A 21,038-nucleotide genomic window follows, 5' to 3' on the forward strand; every position below is an offset into this window, starting at 1 on the left:
TGCATTAAGGCATGGATTCCATACTAGTTTGGATCTTCACATAGCATAATGTAATGTAACACGTCCTATATTTATCCTGAACATATCCACCCATCACTCACCTACTCTGGTCTTTCCTCCCAAAGGCTTTATCTTGCGAGTCCCACTCCTGCTGCAAGATAAACTTGAGCTCCTGGTCAGTTGTAAAAGTGGCCAGGGATCCATTCACCCTCTGACAGGTCTGGACGGCATCCCAGTAGTTCTCGCCACTTAAGTATACTCTGTAGCAGCTAGCTGTGCCCTCGTAGTGATGCCATTCTGACGGGCATTTCCCTAGGAAACATAAAGGAGAGAAGGGAAACAATCCCCCCCCAGTTAGGATCTCAACCTGATTCATCACTTCTGAAAACATTAGCATCAGCCCAGTCCTCACTGGGTGGAAAGCCCACATGCCTAGGCAGGGCAGACTTCAGGCAGGGGCTCAGGTGATTAACAATCTCTCCATACACAAATTTTCTCATGCAACTGATGTGTCTCCTGCCTTTGCACAGAACATTGGAATCCAGCCACAAAAAAATTAGAGGCTTCAAGAAAGAAACACCCACATCTCCCCATGCAGGCAAGAAAGAAACATCGTGACAGTTCAAGAATACAACCCAGCCAGGGCATATGCCTAATTATCGTCTTCCAGAGCAACTACTCTACTCCCAACTTAAAAATGGAAAGCGTAATGTTGGTGGTCAACAAAAGAGGTCTAAAGACTCTCTCAAGGCAGATCTAATAAAATGTAGAACAAACACCAACAACTGGAAAACACTGGCCTGAGAATGCTCCAATTGGAGAGAACTTTTACCAAAGGTGTCATGGGTTTTGAAGACGCTCGAACTCAGGACAAAAGGGAGAAATGTGCTAAGAGGAAGGCATGCGTGGCAAACCCTCACTATGATTAACTCCCACCCGGAAACCAATGTCCCCACTGTGGAAGGACGTGTGGATCCAGAATTGGCCTGCACAGTCACTTACAGACTCACTGTTAAGACCATGTTCATGGAAGACAATCTTACTCGGCTACGAGTGATCGCCAAAGAGTACAGAGGTGTTGTGGACTGGGGAGAATCCCAAAAGCCAGAAAAAGCTGCCTGGCCCGAGGTTCCCCATTCCTGTGTAATACTTTATTCTAAATGTTCAGAGGATCTGATCACAAAAACAGCTCAGACTAAATCGCCAAGGGACATTAGGGAGCTTTAATAAAAGATACTTTGCGCACACAAGGAAGCACTTTTAAGAAGCATGTGCCTGGACCTGCAGCCGGCAACCTAGGGGGAATTTCAACCCTGCTTCCAAGTCTGCAACTTACTGCTGAACCGCACTGGCTGTGCCACATTGACGGTGTGGAAGCGGGTCGTGTCCCCTCCTCTTCCGCGATTGTGCCTGGAATCCGCATTATCCTTCCCGTGGTAAGTGCGCTGGTCCCCAGTAAAATCTAAAAGTGAGACATGGTCCATTCTTAGTGACACTGTATGAGAACCATTAGCTTTTTTTTTCTTCATTCAGCTGCTGAAAGGAAAATATCGTCATAAATCCTTCCCAACATTCAAACGGGCAAAGACAGCTCCAAGTGGGCACAGGCAAATAGAAGATTCTTAGGCTACAGAGAACAGACCAATATTTCCCAAAAGAAAGCAGAAAAGAGTGTTAGGGCAGGTGTGGGGAACCCGTAACCCTCTGTTGTCCTCCCAACAACCTTGCCACGACACATATTGGCTACCTCATAATTTAGGCTACTGCAATGTACTTACTATGCATGAGGATATCCTTGTGCCTGGTTCAGAAGCTGCAGCTAGTGCAAAACACAGCTTTGTGGGACACCCAGGTTTACACGTGTTGAAAGATTTGTGCTGGTTCTCTATTAGCTACCAGGCAAAATTCGAGGTTTTGTTGTCGTCATTAAAGCTCTAACAATTGGGACCTAGATACCCAGCAGGCTGCTGGTACAAATCGAATCAGTTTTAGGACCTCCCCAAAATACCCTGATGGTCATTAAATGACCAGAGAATTGTCAGTTGATGCAGTTATAGAAGCTAAGCCCCAAATGGCACCTTAAATCTTGGTTACGGTTGCCACAGCATAATGTCTATTCGCCAAAGGGTTGGGCTAGGTGACTCTTTACGTCCCTTCCAGTGCTACAATTCTACAATTCTATTATCTCAACTACACTGCTCGACCATAGCTTGCTCTTACAACAATTCACTTCTCCCAGTGTGCAAAGAGAAACATGCAGAGTGGAAATGGAAATAGTATTATTTTTTTTATTTTTTTTTAAGATAATATTTATTACGGCCATAGGCCCATACAGGTAAAAACAACACATAAGTGACAGCTTGTGCCGTGGGGAAAAGAAAAAAAACAGTCGCTAAAATACCACTATAACAATAAATACTATAAGATGGAAAGGCATGCTACGCCTTAATTAGCTTGTAGCGCTCCTTGGCGTCGCTTTTGGGAGAGGACAGCGACCAGGAACCTAGCCACTTTCAGGGTCGTGTGGGAATCCTTATCCTGCAAGATTTGGGCAAGGTGGAATTTTGGTGGGGTACCCTCTAGTTTCTGTATGATTGATCCCAACAAATTTGCCCGTGGCACATTGAACAGGGGGCAAGTGAACATAATGTGCTGGAGCGACTCCGGCGTCACCTTATCACATTCGCACGTGGCGGGGACTTGGCCCTTTGAGAATCTGTGTCTCAGGACATTGGAGGGGAAAACGTTGAACCTCGCTTTGGTGAAGGCCAGTCTATGGGCAACAGTCGAAAGGGAGGAGAGGTATGATGGAACGCAATAAGTTAAAGTGATACCAATGTTCTGGGGCGAACAAACACCTCCCCCCAGCGTATAATTTTGCTGCAAGTCGATGTCATCCAGTCTTTGACGGATCAGTCTTTGAGCAGTGATTTGATCTAGTTTTAGGGAATCTGAGGGAGAGATTCCATAGCTCAGGAGTTTGGCATGAATTTTACTAGTCCAAAGGCTGGAGAATTCATCTCGCCATAAGCATTGGACAAGGTAATGATTTGGTAATCTATGCCACAATGATAACCAGTAATTGAAGACTTGCTTCCACAGGCAAGTTTCTAAGGATGCGATCTTCAATTCTAGTCGCATGGCTGCGTTGCTTACGCACAGGGGGAGCATTAGGAGCCGGCGTAGGAATTGGCTTTGCAGAGTCTCAAGGGGAGCAAGATCTGTCATCACGGCCCAGAGCGGGGCAGCATAAGCAAGCACTGCAACCACTTTTGCCTTGAACACCTTTAGGGCCGAGGGAACATGCAGAGCTCCGTCCGAAAAGAAAAATCGGAGGAGCGCATATGACAGGGTTTTGGCCTTGTTAAGTAGGTGTTGAATTTGAGCTTTCCATCCCAAGTTGTATTGAAAAATAACTCCTAGATATTGAAATTTTAGGACTTGCTCTATTTTTGCACCACCAAGCTTCCATTTGTATAATCTCCGGCTTCTGGAGAAAATCAGAATCTTGGACTTAGCATGGTTGATGGTTAATTGGTTGAGTTGGCAATACGTGGCAAAGATCTTCAGAGCTCTGGTTAGTCCAACACGTGTATAAGATAGAATTACCGCGTCGTCCGCATATAAAAGGAGTGGGCAGCGGTAATCCGCTAGTCTAGGCGCGTGTGTACTTGGAGATGAGTTAACTAGGGGTGCTCGCATGTCGCTGATGAAAAGGTTGAATAGGCAGGGAGCCAATATACATCCTTGGCGCACTCCCTTGTTTATTGGTATCGAATTTGTGAGGTCGCCCGCAGGAGTAAGTCTCACTCTGGCAAGGGTACCTTCGTGGAGCTGACTTATGAGCCATAAGAGTCTTCTATCAATGCCCTGTTTCGCAAGTTTCTCCCAAAGAATATTTCTAGGAACGCTGTCAAAGGCTGCCTTTAGATCTAAGAAGGCAGCACAGAGGTTGCCCCGGGGAGGAGAGGAGTACTTCCGTGCCAGATGATAAAGAATTATTGCATGATCTGTTGTAGAACGTTTAGTTCTGAACCCTGCTTGTTCGTGGCCAATCTGGTTAGTCTCTTCTACCCATCGCAATAATTTAGTCAGCAAAAAGCTGGCATGAATTTTCCCTATGATCGAAAGGAGGCTGACGTTGCGGTAGTTTTCCGGCTCCGTTGGAGAACCTTTTTTATGAATTGGTACTATAATGGCCTCCTTCCATATTTTGGGGATGAGACCGGAAGCGTTGATTGCATCGAAGGTTTTGGCCAAGATGCCGGCCCACCATTTTGGGTGTAGTTTGATGGCTTCAGCAGGGATCAAGTCGGGCCCAGGGGCTTTACCCGGTTTCAGCTGAGCTATTAGCTTGGCTATTTCATCAGGATCGGTGGGAGGCCAAATAGGTAGGTGGGTAAACAGATGCATCAGATGGTCGGAGGGAGCATCTGCCTGTGAGAAGCATTTCTTCAGGAACACTTCCCATGTCGGTGCAGAGATGACTGCCCTTGGGTATTTCCTCACCCTTCTGTTAATCAAAGACCAGAATTCCCTGGATCTGTGTGGTTTTGAAGCAGTAATCGAAGCCTGCCAACGATTATGTTGCCACTCACGCTTGGCAGTTTTCTGCGTGCGTTTGTAGACTTGCTTGGCTTGGGCATAACTAGCTGGCAGAGTAGATGCATCGGAGGTCTTATATACATTATATATAGCACGGAGGCGCTGTCTTGCTTGTTTGCACTGAGAATTATACCAGGGGGCACCGTGAGTATACTCGATTCGATTTAAATTTTTGGGTGGTAACCTAAAGAAGGACGTAAGATCAGTCGTATGATGGTGGAAGCGCTTCAACACTATGCTGTGCTCGTCTGAGGCAGAGCCTATGTTGGAATGGGGCCCGAGGATTTCTTTTTGAAAGAATTCCTGGTACCTTTGAGCCTGGGTCTCCGACCATTTGATTCCTCTTACTTGGAGAGATTCGTTGGTTACCATCTGGGTCGCATGTCTATGAGCCTCCGGCTGCCAGTTCAGGGAAAGCTTAGCTACAAGGGGAAGATGGTCACTAAATTGTACATTCTCGATCTTAAAAGTGGAAATACACTTAAGTAGATCAATGGAAATAGTATTAATTAAGGCAGAGGTATTTGAGCCGTGGTTGCCAACCTGGTACCCAGTAATCTCCACTGCAACGTGCTCTCTCAAGTAGTTCATGGGGCAGAGACACTGATGACCTTTCAAACCTTCATTAATGCGGGTCATGGACCATAACAATAAAGATCTGATCTTGCTGCCATTTGCTACCAGACTCTGCCAACCTAAAAGGGGTAGCCACACCCACTTGCAAGCAAATTAGCACAGACACACGCATGATGAATTGAAAACGACGTAGGGTTGTACCCAGTTAATGATACTGACGGACGCAGGTGCAGGGACACGGGTGGTGCTGTGGTCTAAACCAACGAGACTCGGGCTTGCCAGTGGCAAGGCTGGCAGTTCGAATCCACACAACAAGGTGAGCTCTTGTTGCTCTGTCCCAGCTCCTACCAAACTAGCAGTTCGAAAGCATACCGGTGCGAGCGAATAGGTACTGCTGCAGCGGCAAGGTAAACAGTGTTTCCGTGCGCTCTGGCTTTTATCACAGTGTCCCGTTGTGCCAGAAGCAGTTTAGTCATGCTGGCCACATGACCTGGAAAAGCTGTCTGTGGACAAACACGGGTTCCCATGACCTGAAAGCAAGATGAGCATTGCACCCCAAAGTCCAATTTGACTGGACATAGCCCTCCAGAGGCCCTTTACCATACTCAAAACAGACCCACTGAAAGTAGCAGAGCTGACCAACCTAGGTCCACTTCAGTGGCTCTACTCAAATTTAGTAGGATGCAATCCCTGTTTCTTTGAGCACAAAAGCCTCCCAGGATTAACAGTTCAAAGAATCAACTGTAGTGTTGGAAGGGACAATGAGGGTCATCTAGTCAAACCCTCTGCGATAACAGAAATCTTTTGTGGAATGTCAGGCTCCAGTCCCATGCTCTACTGACTGAGCCATCCCTAACAATTATTCAGTGTGTGTGTGTCCCCAAAATGGAAAGCATTAAGAAACAGGGTGGTTAAAACATGGTTGTGCAGAGCTGTTTACATTCACTGTGTGGAATTACAACTCTGTTGTTCTCCTCTGAAAGTTCTTTGTCCAGGAGGGAAAAGGGGATCACACTTCAAAGAGTTCATGGAACAGTCAGCAAAAGCTGGAATCACAGCTCTTTGACCTCTTGCACGGACGCAAAATCTGCAAATGTTTTGTCAGCACTACAACACATTCACTCACTTGGTGCACGGCCAGCTTACTTGCCCTTTGCCCCCTACAGCAGAAAAGAAATTGATAATAGGGGCTGTCAGAAAAATGTGAAATTGCAAAAGAAGGGGTCATGGAGGGGAGCTTAAGACTGCCAGGAAAGTGAAAGACAACTCATCTATCTCTGCTTAAGTTTCCACGGAGAGACAACATCTTAAAGAGATTCACTGGAGACCCAGTTCAGTGTCCCTGCCTTCTGAAACAAAGCGAGTGGCTGCCAGGGAGAGGACTTTCTCACTAGGAAAAAGCCAAAGGGCCTTAAAACGTTTACAGTGGTACCCCGCAAGACGAATGCCTCGCAAGACGGAAAACCCGCAAGACGAAAGGGTTTTCTGTTTTGGAGGCGCTTCGCAAGACGAATTTCCCTATGGGCTTGCATCGCAAGACGAAAGCCCATAGGGAAATGCTGGCGGTCGGGAGCAAAGACTTTCGCCCACAGCCGGCCTTCAGAAGAGGACCTCTTCTGAAGGCCGGCGGGGGGCAAAAGTCTTTGCTCCCCCCCGCCTGCCTTCCCCCCGCCTGCCAGGGGCGATCTTAAAATGCTGGCGGGCGGGAGCGAAGCGTTCACTGCCGACCCCCAGCATTTTAAAATCTCCAAGGGACAGCAGAGAAGTCTCTGTCCCGGGGAGGTTTTAAAATGCTGGGGGTCGGGAGCGAAGCGCTGCCGACCCCCAGCATTTTAAAATCTCCCCGTGTCCCGGGAAGGTTTTAAAATGCTGGGGGTCGGGAGCGAAGCGCTGCCGACCCCCAGCATTTTAAAATCTCCCCGTGTCCCGGGGAGGTTTTAAAATGCTGGGGGTCGGGAGCGAAGCGCTGCCGACCCCCAGCATTTTAAAATCTCCCCGTGTCCCGGGAAGGTTTTAAAATGCTGGGGGTCGGGAGCGAAGCGCTGCCGACCCCCAGCATTTTAAAATCTCCCCGGGACACGGGGAGGTTTTAAAATGCTGGGGGTCGGGAGCGAAGCGCTGCCGACCCCCAGCATTTTAAAACCTTCCCGGGACACGGGGAGATTTTAAAATGCTGGGGGTCGGCAGCGCTTCGCTCCCGACCCCCAGCATTTTAAAACGCTGTTCCGAAGGGGGGGGTGGGGACACCTGCCCCAGCCGCCCCACTTCGGAAAGCTGTTCCGAAGCGGGGAGGGAGGGCGGGGACATCTGCCCCAGCCGCCCCACTTCGGAAAGCTGTTCCGAAGTGGGGAGGGGGGGCGGGGACATCTGCCCCAGCCGCCCCACTTCGGAAAGCTGTTCCGAAGCGGGGAGGGGGGCGGGGACACCTGCCCCAGCCGCCCCACTTCGGAAAGCTGTTCCGAAGCGGGGAGGGGGGGCGGGGACATCTGCCCCAGCCGCCCCACTTCGGAAAGCTGTTCCGAAGCGGGGAGGGGGGGCGGGGACATCTGCCCCAGCCGCCCCACTTCGGAAAGCTGTTCCGAAGCGGGGAGGGGGGGCGGGGACACCTGCCCCAGCCGCCCCACTTCGGAAAGCTGTTCCGAAGCGGGGAGGGGGGGCGGGGACACCTGCCCCAGCCGCCCCACTTCGGAAAGCTGTTCCGAAGCGGGGAGGGGGGGCGGGGACATCTGCCCCAGCCGCCCCACTTCGGAAAGCTGTTCCGAAGCGGGGAGGGGGGGCGGGGACATCTGCCCCAGCCGCCCCACTTCGGAAAGCTGTTCCGAAGCGGGGAGGGGGGGCGGGGACACCTGCCCCAGCCGCCCCACTTCGGAAAGCTGTTCCGAAGTGGGGAGGGGGGGCGGGGACATCTGCCCCAGCCGCCCCACTTCGGAAAGCTGTTCCGAAGCGGGGAGGGGGGGCGGGGACATCTGCCCCAGCCGCCCCACGGGGACATCTGCCCCAGCCGCCCCACTTCGGAAAGCTGTTCCGAAGCGGGGAGGGGGGGCGGGGACATCTGCCCCAGCCGCCCCACTTCGGAAAGCTGTTCCGAAGCGGGGAGGGGGGGCGGGGACATCTGCCCCAGCCGCCCCACTTCGGAAAGCTGTTCCGAAGCGGGGAGGGGGGGCGGGGACATCTGCCCCAGCCGCCCCACTTTGGAAAGCTGTTCCGAAGTGGGGAGGGGGGGCGGGGACACCTGCCCCAGCCGCCCCACTTCGGAAAGCTGTTCCGAAGCGGGGCGGGGGCGGGAACACCTTCTGAAGGCGGGCGGGGGGCGAAAGTCTTTGTCCCCCCTGCCTGCCTTCCCAGGGGCTTTTAAATCGCCTCGGAGAGCGGAGAAGTCCTCCGCTGTCCCGGGGTTTTTTAAAATGCTGGGGGTGGGAAGAAAAGCCCTTGTCCCCCCCCCCCCCAGCCTTCAGAAGAGGTCCGGGGACAGACTGTCCCCGGACCTGGTCTGAAGGCGGTTTCCCTAGGAACGCATTAATTGATTTTCAATGCATTCCTATGGGAAACCGTGCATCGCAAGACGAAAAAACCGCAAGACGAAGAGACTTGCGGAACGAATTAATTTCATCTTGCGAGGCACCACTGTACTGAAAACTACACAGTACACAGTAACTGCACAAGATTGTATTGTTTTTATTTGTATTAGGGCAGGGGTCGACAAATTTTTTTAGCCGCAGGCTGGTCCATTGTCCCTCAGACCTTGTGGTGAGCAGGAGAAGCGGCACCGGGGGGGGGGGGAGCTGGAAGAGGCGAAGGGAGCAAGTAGTCCTCCTCCCCAACCCCCAGCCCCTGTGCTTACCTTCCTAGGGGCTGCTACTGCTGCCGCCGTCACCGCTGCTGCTGCTTCTTGTGGGTAGGCAGAGCAAGCTCATCCAATCCGCTCTCTGGCCCACAGGTGCACCAGTGGTAGCAGCAGAGGGAAGATGAGCAGCACAAAAGGGCTGGCTTCGGAGAGGGGATGCTTAAAATGGCGCTCAGACAGCTCAGCCCAGCCCAGCCCCCTTCCTGCTCTAGGCAGGGCGGGGAGAAGCCAGGAGGAGGGAGGGAGGAGGCGTCGTCGCAATGTGTGTGAGGGAGAGGGGGGGAATGGAATGGGCAGGGGGTGGGGGATGGCGCAGCCCGAACAAACAGAATCCCCACGCCGATCCACAGACGGTCCACGGGCCAGATCCTGAAGGCAATTGGGCCTGATCCGGCCCGCGAGCCTTGGTTTGCCGACCCCTGTATTAGTGCCATAACATTTCCATCGTGGTACTACTTTTAAACAAACAAACAAACAGCAATTAAGCCTCTGCAAAGTATTCAGAGCTACCAAGACTGAATGTCTTGGGGGGGGGGGGGATTGATTTGGCACCAAGTAAATAAAGCAGGGGAGGAAGAAAGAATTGCCATTTACTGTGATCATAAAGTTGGATAAGAAACTTAAACAGCCACAGCAATGATACACAAGTGCTCTAGGTGTTGGGACACTGATACTATTGCTGCTTGAACTGGTAAAATCTGCCGGTTTTCAAACAAGACCCAGCGGGACATTATTTCATGTGACTAAGACTTAGAGCAAAAGAAAAGGAGCTGTGAATACATGCTATACAAATCCTCCCAGTAATTTCGAGCACACAGGGAAGTTAGCGGCAGCCAGTGACTTCATCCCCTTTTTGAGCAAAAGATCAAAGATACAAAACTGCTGAGCTACAGATGCTCCTAGTTATTTGGGTTTGATGTTCAGAAAAAGAAAATGTTTTGAGTGTCGGGGGCTTAAAGTTAAGCTGGATTTTAACAGAATTTGGATGTTAAAAATAAAATTCGTACAGCGAGCAAAAGGAGTCTCTTTTTTTGCCGGCGGGGGCCTGACAGTGATATAAAGCTGGCAAATAATGAGTATGCACTCAGAACGCCTTAACCGTTCTGTCTGCTGCTCACATGCCATGTGGGTTATGGAATGGAGGAAGTAATGCATGGGTAGGCAAACTAAGGCCCGGGGGCCGGATGCGGCCCAATCACCTTCTCAATCCAGCCTGCGGACAGTCCAGGAATCAGCGTATTTTTACATGAGTAGAATGTGTCCTTTTATTTAAAATACATCTCTGGGTTATTTATGGGGCATAGGAATTCGTTCATTACTTTTTTTCAAAATATAGTCCGGCCCCCCACAAGGTCTGAGGGACAGTGGACTGGCCCCCTGCTGAAAAAGTTTGCTGACCCCTGAAGTAATGACCAAGACACATTTAAGATCCCACCAAGACACCACCAAGACACATTTAAGATCCCACCCCCAATTTGTGGAAATGGAATGGGTCTAACTGTCTTGATATTTTTGATCCCTAAGGTGCAGACATTATGGCTCTACAGCCCCTTAGATTGCATACATCTAGGGTTAGAAACTCAAATATATAAGCTAGGCACCAAACTCTCAGCTTCTCTACCCAATGCAAGCTGCCTTCCTACCATCACATAACAGAATCTCCCTATTCCTGGCCTGCTGTGCTCAGATTCGCTTATGTAGGCATATACATAGCAGAGTTGTTTTAAATCAAAATGCCTAGAAACAGCTGTTATGCTACAAATTAGGACTGTCAAGACAAGCAGAGCTCTCCATCTGTACTGAACACAAATGGCGAAGACAGGAAAATAGTTGGCAACTGTCCGCAGATGATAAAAAAAAGTATGTCTCTTATGTAATCTTGCCAGGCACTTTGAGTATACTGAACTGCACGCTGCATATTCTCTCTCTTCCAAGGATTCTGAATTTCCAACTTCAGTAGAAGCCAGCTTCAAAAAATAATGATGCCTCTACACATGTTAAGGGACTTTACACTTGATATTAAACACGACTCATCCAAAGGTGTTTCTGTGTGAAATCTGAAAAGCATGCCATTCAAAAATGAGTTATGACTCCAGCTTTTTCAGAAGTGTACAGACTAACTGGATAGAAAGCCTCCATAAAAGAGCACCAATGTGTTCAGGTAGACCCTGAAATATAGCCCACAAATAGCAATAAAGGGGGAAATTAAACTACAGCCTCTGAGAAGAAATGAAGTTGCAATAGGAATTCTCAGACAAAATTTCCTAACCAGAATTTGCTTGCAAATATGTAGTAAGTGCCATAAAGCTTTCCTGATGGTGTGGTACTTTATTATTATTATTATTATTATTATTATTATTATTATTATTATTATTATTATTATCTACCCTTCACCCTAAAACACAGTACTAGATTAAAACAGCTTACAGTCACAAAGTGAGTCCTAAAAATATACGCCCAGAGTGTCAGAAGCCAGGGTAAAGAGGTGCATATTCAGCATTCACCAAAGGCTCTATAGTGAAGATGCCAGGCACACCTCTGTGGAGAGTCACAGCTCAGAGGCCGCAACAGAGAAATGGCCTCTCCTGGGCCACCACCCAATGAACCTCTGAGGACAGAGGAACTGCCAAGGGGGCCTCTTTCTGCTGAACTCAGCAGCCAAGAGGATCTGTAGCGAAGGAGGCAAGTCTTTCAGCTATTTGGGGCCTGAGTCATTTGGGGCTTTAAACACTAACGGAAGCACCCTAAATTGGCCCAGAAAAGAACTGGCAACCAGTGCAGCTGTTTTACAGCAGGGGTTATATGAGATCTAAACGAAACCCCAGCCTGTAACCTGGCTGCTGCATTTTGGAGCAACTGAAGTTCTCAGGTCATCTTTAAGGGCTGCCCCACATACAAGCAATCATTGAAAGCTGGTGAATTAGGGCAGTGTTCCCCAACCTTGGGCCTCCAGCTGTTTTTGGACTACAACTCCCATCATCCCTCGCCAGCAAGACCAGTGGGTCAAGGATGATGGGAACTGTAGTCCAAAAACAGCTGGAGGCCCAAGGTTGGGGAACACTGAATTAGGGCACTGCCCCACCAACCAGAGCCTGTCCTCAGCCATCAAGCTTCTTACTCATTCCCATCATATTTATTATGTATTCAATGTATATCCCACTATACCTGACCCTGGCTCTGGCTCCCCTTACTGTTGGGTCTCCCTACCTCCCCCACCCCCAACCAGTACTAATGATCATCAACCATCGCTGCATATAATTCGTTCCTTCTTCTTTTTTAGGTGCACTTACTTGGGCAGTCAACTTCATCACTCTCATCCTCACAGGTGGGCCATCCATCACACTGCCAGTTCAATGGGATGCACTGGATGGAGCCACTGCGACAAGCGAATTGCCCTGGGATGCAGCGCAGTTCTGCAAAACACAAGGAGAAGGAAGCTGAAGGTTTCAGGCGAAAACAACTGCTCTACTAGAACTACAATAGATCTACTAGGAAACTTCAGGCTAATAGCCCTACTGTACAAGTACAAAAAGTTTAACCCCTTACAATTGTTTATGAGTTTACTAGGGTGAAAATGGTGATCAAGACTTGATATGCAATGACCAGAAGGAAGTTTTACCAGGTGGTGGTTGTTTTTAATATAGCTGAAAAGCAGGCATGGCTTCACTGAAATAAATACATACTCTGGAGACCTAGGGCTGATGTGCACCATGGTCTGTTTTGCACACAACACTAAGCCAGGGATAATGGCTTAGTGTTATGTGTAAACCCAACAATTTATAAACTATGATAGTTCACTCATTAACCAAGGTGTACAGCTTGTTAATAAACCTTACTGTTAACCATAAGCTTAGTGGTACATATAAATCCGGACCTCCTCCTCAACTATAGCTGGGTTGTAGCTCACTTCAATAAAATATAATTTTTTAAAAAAAACAAAAAACTATAGCTCAAAAACTGCAGAGCCCTGAGTGAAGTCTTTATTTGCAACAAGGTCCTACTTATTTTCTGCAAGTGTTCCTGGAATTACAGCCCACAAAAGCTACCTTACCAGTGTGACTGAAGGCGTCTGTTCAAATTACCCATTTTGCAAGTCTCTTCTAATCAGAAGACACACCCTGTGCAGGGCATGTGGGGTGATCACAAAGCTTGCCAGCTTTTATAGTATGGATTTTTCAGGCAAGGTGACAGGAGGCAAAAAGTTTAGTCTAAACTAGATACATAGAACAAAGGCAACAAAAACATGGCAGCACAGGTAAGACAGCCTTAAAAAGCCCAGCAAGGCAAAATAGGGATGCTAATATATTAATTCAACCAATGGAGGTTGAATTAGATGAGCCTTGGGTCCCTTCGAACTATATGATTCTATGAATGTACAATTTATGTACCTGTGTATACAAATAGTTCAGCAGTACTCTCATACTGTTATTCAAATGTAAAGTTCAACAAGTGTACAGTCTATACAGTGGTACCTTGGGTTAGGAACTTAATTCGTTCTGGAGGTCTGTTCTTAACCTGAAACTGTTCTTAACCTGAAGCACCACTTTAGCTAATGGGGCCTCCTGCTGCTGCCACGCCGCAGGAACACGATTTCTGTTCCCATCCTGAAGCAAAGTTCTTAACCCGAGGTAATATTTCTGGGTTAGCAGAGTCTGTAACCTGAAGCGTATGTAACCTGAAGCATATGTAACCCGAGGTACCACTGTATATCTGGGTATATAATAGCTGAGTTATGCAAATCAAGTGCACACTCTTTCACACTAAGACAAGTGCCTGCATAGAGCTATCTTATACCTATGTTCAGTGCAGAGTGTTAACAAGTCAAATGTTAGCAGCAATCGGAGGACTGATCCTGCTTATCAGTCTGGATCAAAAGTTACGCAAGCCTAGCAGTTCATCTAGGAAAACTGTAGCTCACTGACAGGGAAATTGTTTTGTATGCCGAAGATCTCAGGGTTCAGTCCCTGGCATCTCCTGGTAGGACTCACTGGGGACAATACTGAGCTAGATGGACTAAGTTGCATAAGGCAGCTTCCTATGAACTGATCCAACCAAGTGGGTTTGTGCTGTGCACACCAGCCTCATGGAAAAGATCCACTGAACAGGTTTTTAAAACTGTGCATGCTCAGTGCACAATCTTGGGGAGCATTTGAATCTCTACAAGGTAGCATGTGCACTGCTGAACGCTGTCTCTCCCATACGTACTAAGTCTCTGCACACCTTCCAGGGCAGATCTACCTGCCAACCCCCATTCTGGAATGCAATCTTCTGGAGTGGGGAATTCTCTAAAGCAGGAGTTGGGGGAGGGAGCTGTGGTCCTCCACCCGATGTTTTGAACTACAGCTTCATCAGAGCCTATGGTCAGGAAGCTGAGGTTGCTGTTGGCAACACTGTGCGAGCCACAGGTTCCCCACCCCTGAATAAATCAAGTGAGAGAAAGGAAATGTTGGCATTGCCAAACAAATAAAGTAATTTCTATCATACTGTGTGGCTTGGGGGGGGGGGAGCTCCAGGTTTCTGGAAAGAAAGTGGCAGTCAGCACCATTTGTAAAAGATTTCAGTTACAAATATACCCTTAAAACCAATGAGTCATTCCTGGAAAAAGTTAAATAAACCTGCCCTTGGTATCAAGAGTTTCCCATATATATTAGCTATTGCTAGACTTCTCTCCTTGCCAAATATTCTGAGACAAAAGCAGGTAGAATGGCTCAATAAAAATATAAAGCAGCTATAAATTCCTGAAATTGAAAATGCTGCAAAAATATATTTAAATATGAAGAGGTTAATCAAGCTTAGAGTCCTCTTATTGAATTATCAAAAAGCTCTCAATGTCCGCTATGAACCTGAACCTGTGAGGACAGCAGAGAAAGGGATGCCGTAGCAGACAGACTTTTGTGACCATTCAATTGGCAGACAGTCATTAACCTTGACAAGATCACCTTTGCAGCACAGCAGGAAAAGTCCATCTCATTACAGTTCAAATCAGTTAAGGCTTGCAGCAAGAATCTGCCAGTACTTTGATGCTTTAAAACATTAAATGTTATTCTCCTCCGAAGTGAACTAGGTGTTTCCTAAATTGGCATTAATCAAAGGCAGAATCAGTCTGACATCCTGGAAATGTTCGTGCTTAAGGAGTCCTTGCTTTTAATGCATGCAATCCTATATTTACAAGTCAAAGCAGGATTTTTAAAAACCCCATTTTAACACACACTAGTTATTTTTACTGTGGCATAACTGTAGTTTCCTTCCAAGTTAAAAACTGATTTACAAAAGTTGCTTTGCTTCAGGGTCTCATGCAAAAAGACAGGTCAAACTCACTGAGGAGGCAACCAGAACAGAGGGTACCCACACATAAAATAGGTAATAAGAGAAATAAATAGTTTCATGATAGCGTGAAAGGCTCTCTGTTAAGGAGCAGGAAAGCAGCTCAAGTAAGAGGGTGGGAATAAAAATAGGCCTTCCTTGCCTGACACACCGCCTACTTGGGATGAACATTGAGGTCACAAAGACAGCTAAGAACTCAGACCTGCCAGACTGCTATAGACAACAATGCAAAGTTACAACACAGCCAGAACAGCTTTGACTCATTTGCGGGTGCATGCTTGTTTTGTTTTCATATTATCGTAATTATCATAGTCTAAGACGGCTGGATGGCATCTTGTACGCCTCCTTCCGGCAACTCCTGCAGCCAAGCTGGTGCCAAATGTATTGCTCTGCTTTCCTCTGGACCACACCAGCAAGGCCCAGAGGGGGAGCTTGTTGTCTGGGCAGCCCAAGACCTCCAGACACACTGCCCAGCCTTGTCCCCCGGGAAGGTCACTTCAGCAAAAACCATACAGGAGGCAACAGTTATGAGCTACAGGTCTTTGCAGCCCCAGCAGGCGCTGTGATTCTCCAGTTCCCCAAGGAGCACTCCACTGTCTCTCAAGACAGACGAATGCCAGCAACAACAGCGAAAGAAACACCGCACAATTGGGCAAAGCTAAAAGGCATACCCATCCAGAAGCAAAGGGAAGCTGGAATGCCAAACTCCGAGTGTGGGTTCTGTATAAATATCACACTTCACAAGATGAAGGAGATGGCTGCTATATAGATTATCACCAGAACTCAAGAGCGCTCAATCCATGATCAAACTCCCATCATCACCATCTTGTGGGTTAAAGGGGGGGGGATCTAAACTAGGGCATCTTACTACTTGGGTTTATAGGATCTGTGGTCACTCATCTCCATGCTTGTAACTTAGGGTGCTAACAGTACAGAAACTTGAAATTCAAACTATAAGTGCCTTGTGTCAAACAAGAATGGTGCATGCATGTTTAACCTTCTGTTTAACATCATGTGTGAACCAGGCCAGTGTCTAAAACCATCTCTGTTCTCCATAGCCTCTAACTTCTGCACCCTGCCACTCCTTCATTTGTCTGACAAATGTAAATGAAAGGGCTTGTCCTTTTTGGCGCAATTGTTGTACAATGGCTACCTACTAGTAGGCACTTTGTACATAATAACTATTATTTAAGTCATCTCTCATCTTAAAGAAATACATAGAAGTGGTCAGGGGCCCTGTTGAGTGACAGCTCTTCACTTCATCAAATCTGGCCCTCTTTGAAAGAAGTATGAACACCACTGCTCTAAATACAGGAAGGCCCCAAGTTTAATCTCCAGCATCTCCAGTTAAAAGGATCTCAGGAAGCAGGAGTACAAGGAGAGATACTCTGCTTGAGACAATGGAAAGTCACCATCAGAGTAGATGGATTACATCAGGCATCCCCAACCTTCAGCCCTCCAGATGTTTTGGACTACAATTCCCATCATCCATGACCGCCGGTCCTGTTAGCTAGGGATCATGGGAGTTGTAGGTCAAAACATCTGGAGGGCCTGAATTAGATGAACTCATTGTGTAATTCATTTTAAGCCAACCTCCTTATGTGCCATTCTCAAAATGATTTTACTGCATTTATTAACCACCCTGTGTGCTCTGGGGGTTAATTCAAGAACCAAGGGGGGAATAAAATAAAAATCCTAAAACACAAGGAACACAGCACTAAACCAGCTAAAAGGGGTCTAATAAACCTAAGCAGCAATATACAACTTTTAGTCACTTCCAAGAGTAAATTCAGAGGCTAAACTATGAGATTTTAAAGGTCTGGGAGAATAAAAATGGCTATGTTTGAGAACAAAAGGTCACTGACAAAGGCATCAGGAGAGCATCTCTGGAAAGAGCATTCAATAAACAGGGTGCCACTGCTAAGAAGGCCCTTTATAGCAACCTGCCATACCTACATTCATTGCTGCGCCCATAACCTAGGTTTAAGCTGCCATTCAGGTCCTAGCTTTCATATCTCAGTTTCTAACACTGCTCAGATAGTGAGGGTACTCAGCACAGAGCCACCATAAATTAGCTCATTGAACAGGCAGGTACATAAGGGAAGAGGCAGTCCTTCAGATACTGTGGCTCCGTATCAATGAAGAGCCTCAAAAGTCAAAAACAGCACTTCGAACTGGGCCCAGAAAGGAACAGGTAGCCGGTGAAGTTAATGGGAGTTCTAGCAAAACTTCAATGGGGCATCTACATTTTGCATTCTACATTTTGAACTAACAACCAAAATACAAAACAGTTATGATGCACCAGCACATTTGAGAATGGTACGCAAATGTTCTTTTAAAGTGCAGTTTGTCCTGGAGAAATACTTGGGAAGCAGAGCCCAGTTCCAGCTGTCAGTTTGATGCACTTCTCCAAAGAAAGCAATTTAAGCATGCATGTGCAGCCCTCCATGGAAGCACACACATGGACTCTGTACGTACTCTGGAATTCACGCCCAAGTGAAAAATATAAAGTGGAACGCGTCCCAAAGACTTGTTGCAACACCAAATAAATGCACAAAATGCTGTGTCACTTAATCATCCCAGGGCTTCACATCAAGAAGCCAGCTCACATTTTTAGGATGAAGCAGTTGCTCTCTTTTTCAGAGCTGCTGCATCTCAGGACTGGCCATATAATCTTATTCACATATTCGATCTCTCCCTTGTAGCATGTAGAGCAAAGAACAAACATTTACACGATGTAATTGCCGGCCTACCACAAACACCTCATTACATTCAGCAACTATTGGTTTTGGGTTTCTAGCACAGAAGCCAGCTAAGTATTACTTTTGTTTGAAATAAGACTACGTTTTAAAGGAACGAACAGCCACAGTCCTTTGCTAAGTATCTGACAATGCAAGCATTTTGATGCGATGGGACATTGTTAGGAGGCTAACGTTGTTGGCAACACAACCAATTGTTAAGCATTATTCCACAATGAAGTTTATACATGATGAGCATGTACGATGTGAAGACCGTTTGTCTCAAAGAAATCTTTAGTAGTTCAACATATGTTCTACATGTGACTAGGTCCTATATTCAGCCTCTCCCAACTTGGTGCCCTCCAGATGTTTGCACTGAACCTCCCATCAGTTTGAGCGGCACATCGTGCTGGCTTGGACTGGTCAGGTTGTAGTCCAAAACATCTGAAGGGTACCAGGTTGGGGGTGGTTAAATATGCATATGCACACACACACAAGTCCCGCTGAATTCAACAGGCCATGGCTGTATACAAAGACCACGGGGCAAAGGCTTGGAAGTACTGATCTTCCAAAAAAGAATTTGAAGGTCCACCCTAAGGTGACAGAACTACATGACCAGAAGGCAGCCTTTGCCAAGCCGCTTATACAGTTCCAAAAGTAAGCACTTCCGGATCATTACCCACATTATTTAAACTAGTGTAGTGTTCATCAACATCAGGTCCCCAGATGTTGGACTACAACTCCCATCAACCCCAGCTGGTTAAGTCAATGGCCAGGGACAATGGGAGCTGTAGTGTTATGGTTAATAGTGTTGGGCAATGACCTGGGAGGCTAGGGTTTGAATTCCCACTCAGCCATGAAGTTCACTGGGTCATGTCAGACGAGTTCCTGTCTCGCAGCCTAGCCAACTCACAGGGTTGTTGCGATGACAAAATAAGGAGGGAAGAATCATGTACACCACCCTGAGATCCTTGGATGAAAAAGTGGCATATTCATGTATTAAATAAGCAAAAGTACATCTGTGAATTGGCCTAGAGAATTCCATGAAAAGGACTACACACAGGGCAAGGAATATGCTTATGTTCTCAGCTGTCCTGATCCACAATTCAAGAGTAGACAACAACATTCATGTCCATCAGGAGAAAACACCTGAGGAATTCTAACCGTGAAAAACAGTCACCACCTTTCTACTCAAATGGTGAAAAAGAACTTCCCAAGCACAGCTTGTAATCCAGGAGTAACAAAACAAAACAGACCAAAGCTGTTACCATCGACAACAGAAACAAATGTAAGGTTTTACACTTAGGCAGGAAGAACCAGCTGCACAAATATGAAATGGGGGACACCATGTGAAAAGGATCTAGGGGTCTTAGTAGACCACAAGTTTAACATTAGTCAACAGTGTGGTGCAGCATGAACAGAAGTATAGTGTCTTGATCAAGGGAAGTAACAGTCCCACTCTATTCTGCCTTGGTCAGACCACACCTAGAATACTGTGTCTAGTTCTGGGTGGCACAATTCAAGGATACTGACAAGCTGGAACGTGTGCAAAGGAGGGAAACCAAGATGATCAAGGGTCTGGAAACAATAAGGTAAACCCTTATGAGGAACAGAAGAGGTAGCTGGGTATGTTCAGCCTGGAAATGAAGAGACTGAAAGGAGATATGACAGCCATCTTCAAATATCTAAAAGGCTGTCACATGGAAGATGGAGCAAGCTTGTTTTCTCCGGCTCTTGAGGATAGGACCCAAACCAATGGATTCGAGTTACAAGAAAGGAAATTCATACTAAACATCGGAAAAAACTTTCTGACAGTAAGAGATGTTCAACAGTGGAACAGACATTCTTGAAAGGTTGTGGACTCTCCTTCCTTGGAGGTTTTTAAGCAAAGGCTGGATGGCCATCTGTCATGTATGATCTAGTTGAGATTCCTACATTGCAGGAGACTGGACTAGATGATCCTTTCCAGCTCTACAATTCTATGATTCTTTGAGACATCCCTAGATCCCAACCTCTTGACCACTGTTCTCTTCAGCTTTGCACAGTAACCACTTTCAGTCTGTTCGTGCCTCTACTGCTTGAGATCAAAACATGCACTGCAATGCAGCCACTGCAGAACCAACCGGAGATTAAAAGGAAAGCAGAGAGCTGGATGCTTCAAGCAAGCCCTCCAGCGTTTCACAGATGAGAACTAGGATAAGCTTTTATCACTACACTCATCATGCCAGAAAGGACTCCTAAGACCCTGTCCCCTCGCCCCTATTGTTCACTGCCAGTGGTGTACCATACTTCCTTTATGTTCACACTGATAAAACTCTGGAATGAGTTCTACTGATTTTGAAGCTGGGCGAGTGCATGTTCTTATGCCAGAAAATGTGACTGTCCCTACAGTAGGACATTAACAGTTAGCAGCTGCAGTATGAGAAACTGCAGCAGGCTGTAGACCAGGGGTTGTCAAATTTTTTGGACCAGTGGGCACATTTCGAATTTTGAGGCAGTGCTGCAGGTTGCCGAGGTGGCATGGCAAAATACAACAGAGCTGCCTCCCATGGGGAGCGGAGGCATGGCATAACACAAAATTAGACAACACAGCCATAGTGAAGCTTTTCCCATAACTGTAAGTCCATACCATAAAAGGCTTAGCCTATTGTATTTCTGCCTGCCATGCAGCCACTAAAGGCACAAGAAACCTGTTCCCTCCCCCATGCCAACACTAGATCAAAGTCTGGGCTGCCCCACTAAAAACATATAGATTTCGAAGCAGCGTTCAAAATTAGCCAAGTGTCAAGCGCATTTTGCACCTGGCTATCAGTCACTGTCTCCACCATCTGGAGGTACATGCCTGGGGATCCTTGAATCTTGACTGTTTTAACACACTAGCAACACATGCTGTAGAATTCTACAGTGGTACCTCTGGTTATGAACTTAATTCGTTCCGGAGGTCCGTTCTT

At 47.1% G+C, this 21,038-nt stretch overlaps 1 protein-coding gene across 7 annotated transcripts in view; it reads right to left on the reverse strand.

Moving 5' to 3' along the window:
* The window catches only part of DGCR2 (DiGeorge syndrome critical region gene 2), a 64,964-nt gene that overhangs the window by 20,167 nt on the left and 23,759 nt on the right, over positions 1-21,038 (reverse strand). For 2 of the 7 annotated variants that reach the window (XM_028711225.2, XM_028711223.2), the window contains 3 exons: positions 12,316-12,438; positions 1,337-1,462; positions 102-312 (listed from right to left, as the gene is read on the reverse strand). In XM_028711225.2, coding sequence (XP_028567058.1) covers positions 102-312; positions 1,337-1,462; positions 12,316-12,438 — 460 coding nt within the window. Of the gene's footprint in view, positions 1-101; positions 320-1,334; positions 1,463-12,315; positions 12,439-21,038 lie in introns of all 7 variants that reach the window. The other 5 variants (XM_077920493.1, XM_077920492.1, XM_077920495.1 and 2 more) reach the window with 3 other exon arrangements.

Source organism: Podarcis muralis, chromosome 16 (assembly GCF_964188315.1).
Source record: "Podarcis muralis chromosome 16, rPodMur119.hap1.1, whole genome shotgun sequence".
Taxonomy (NCBI): domain Eukaryota; kingdom Metazoa; phylum Chordata; class Lepidosauria; order Squamata; family Lacertidae; genus Podarcis; species Podarcis muralis.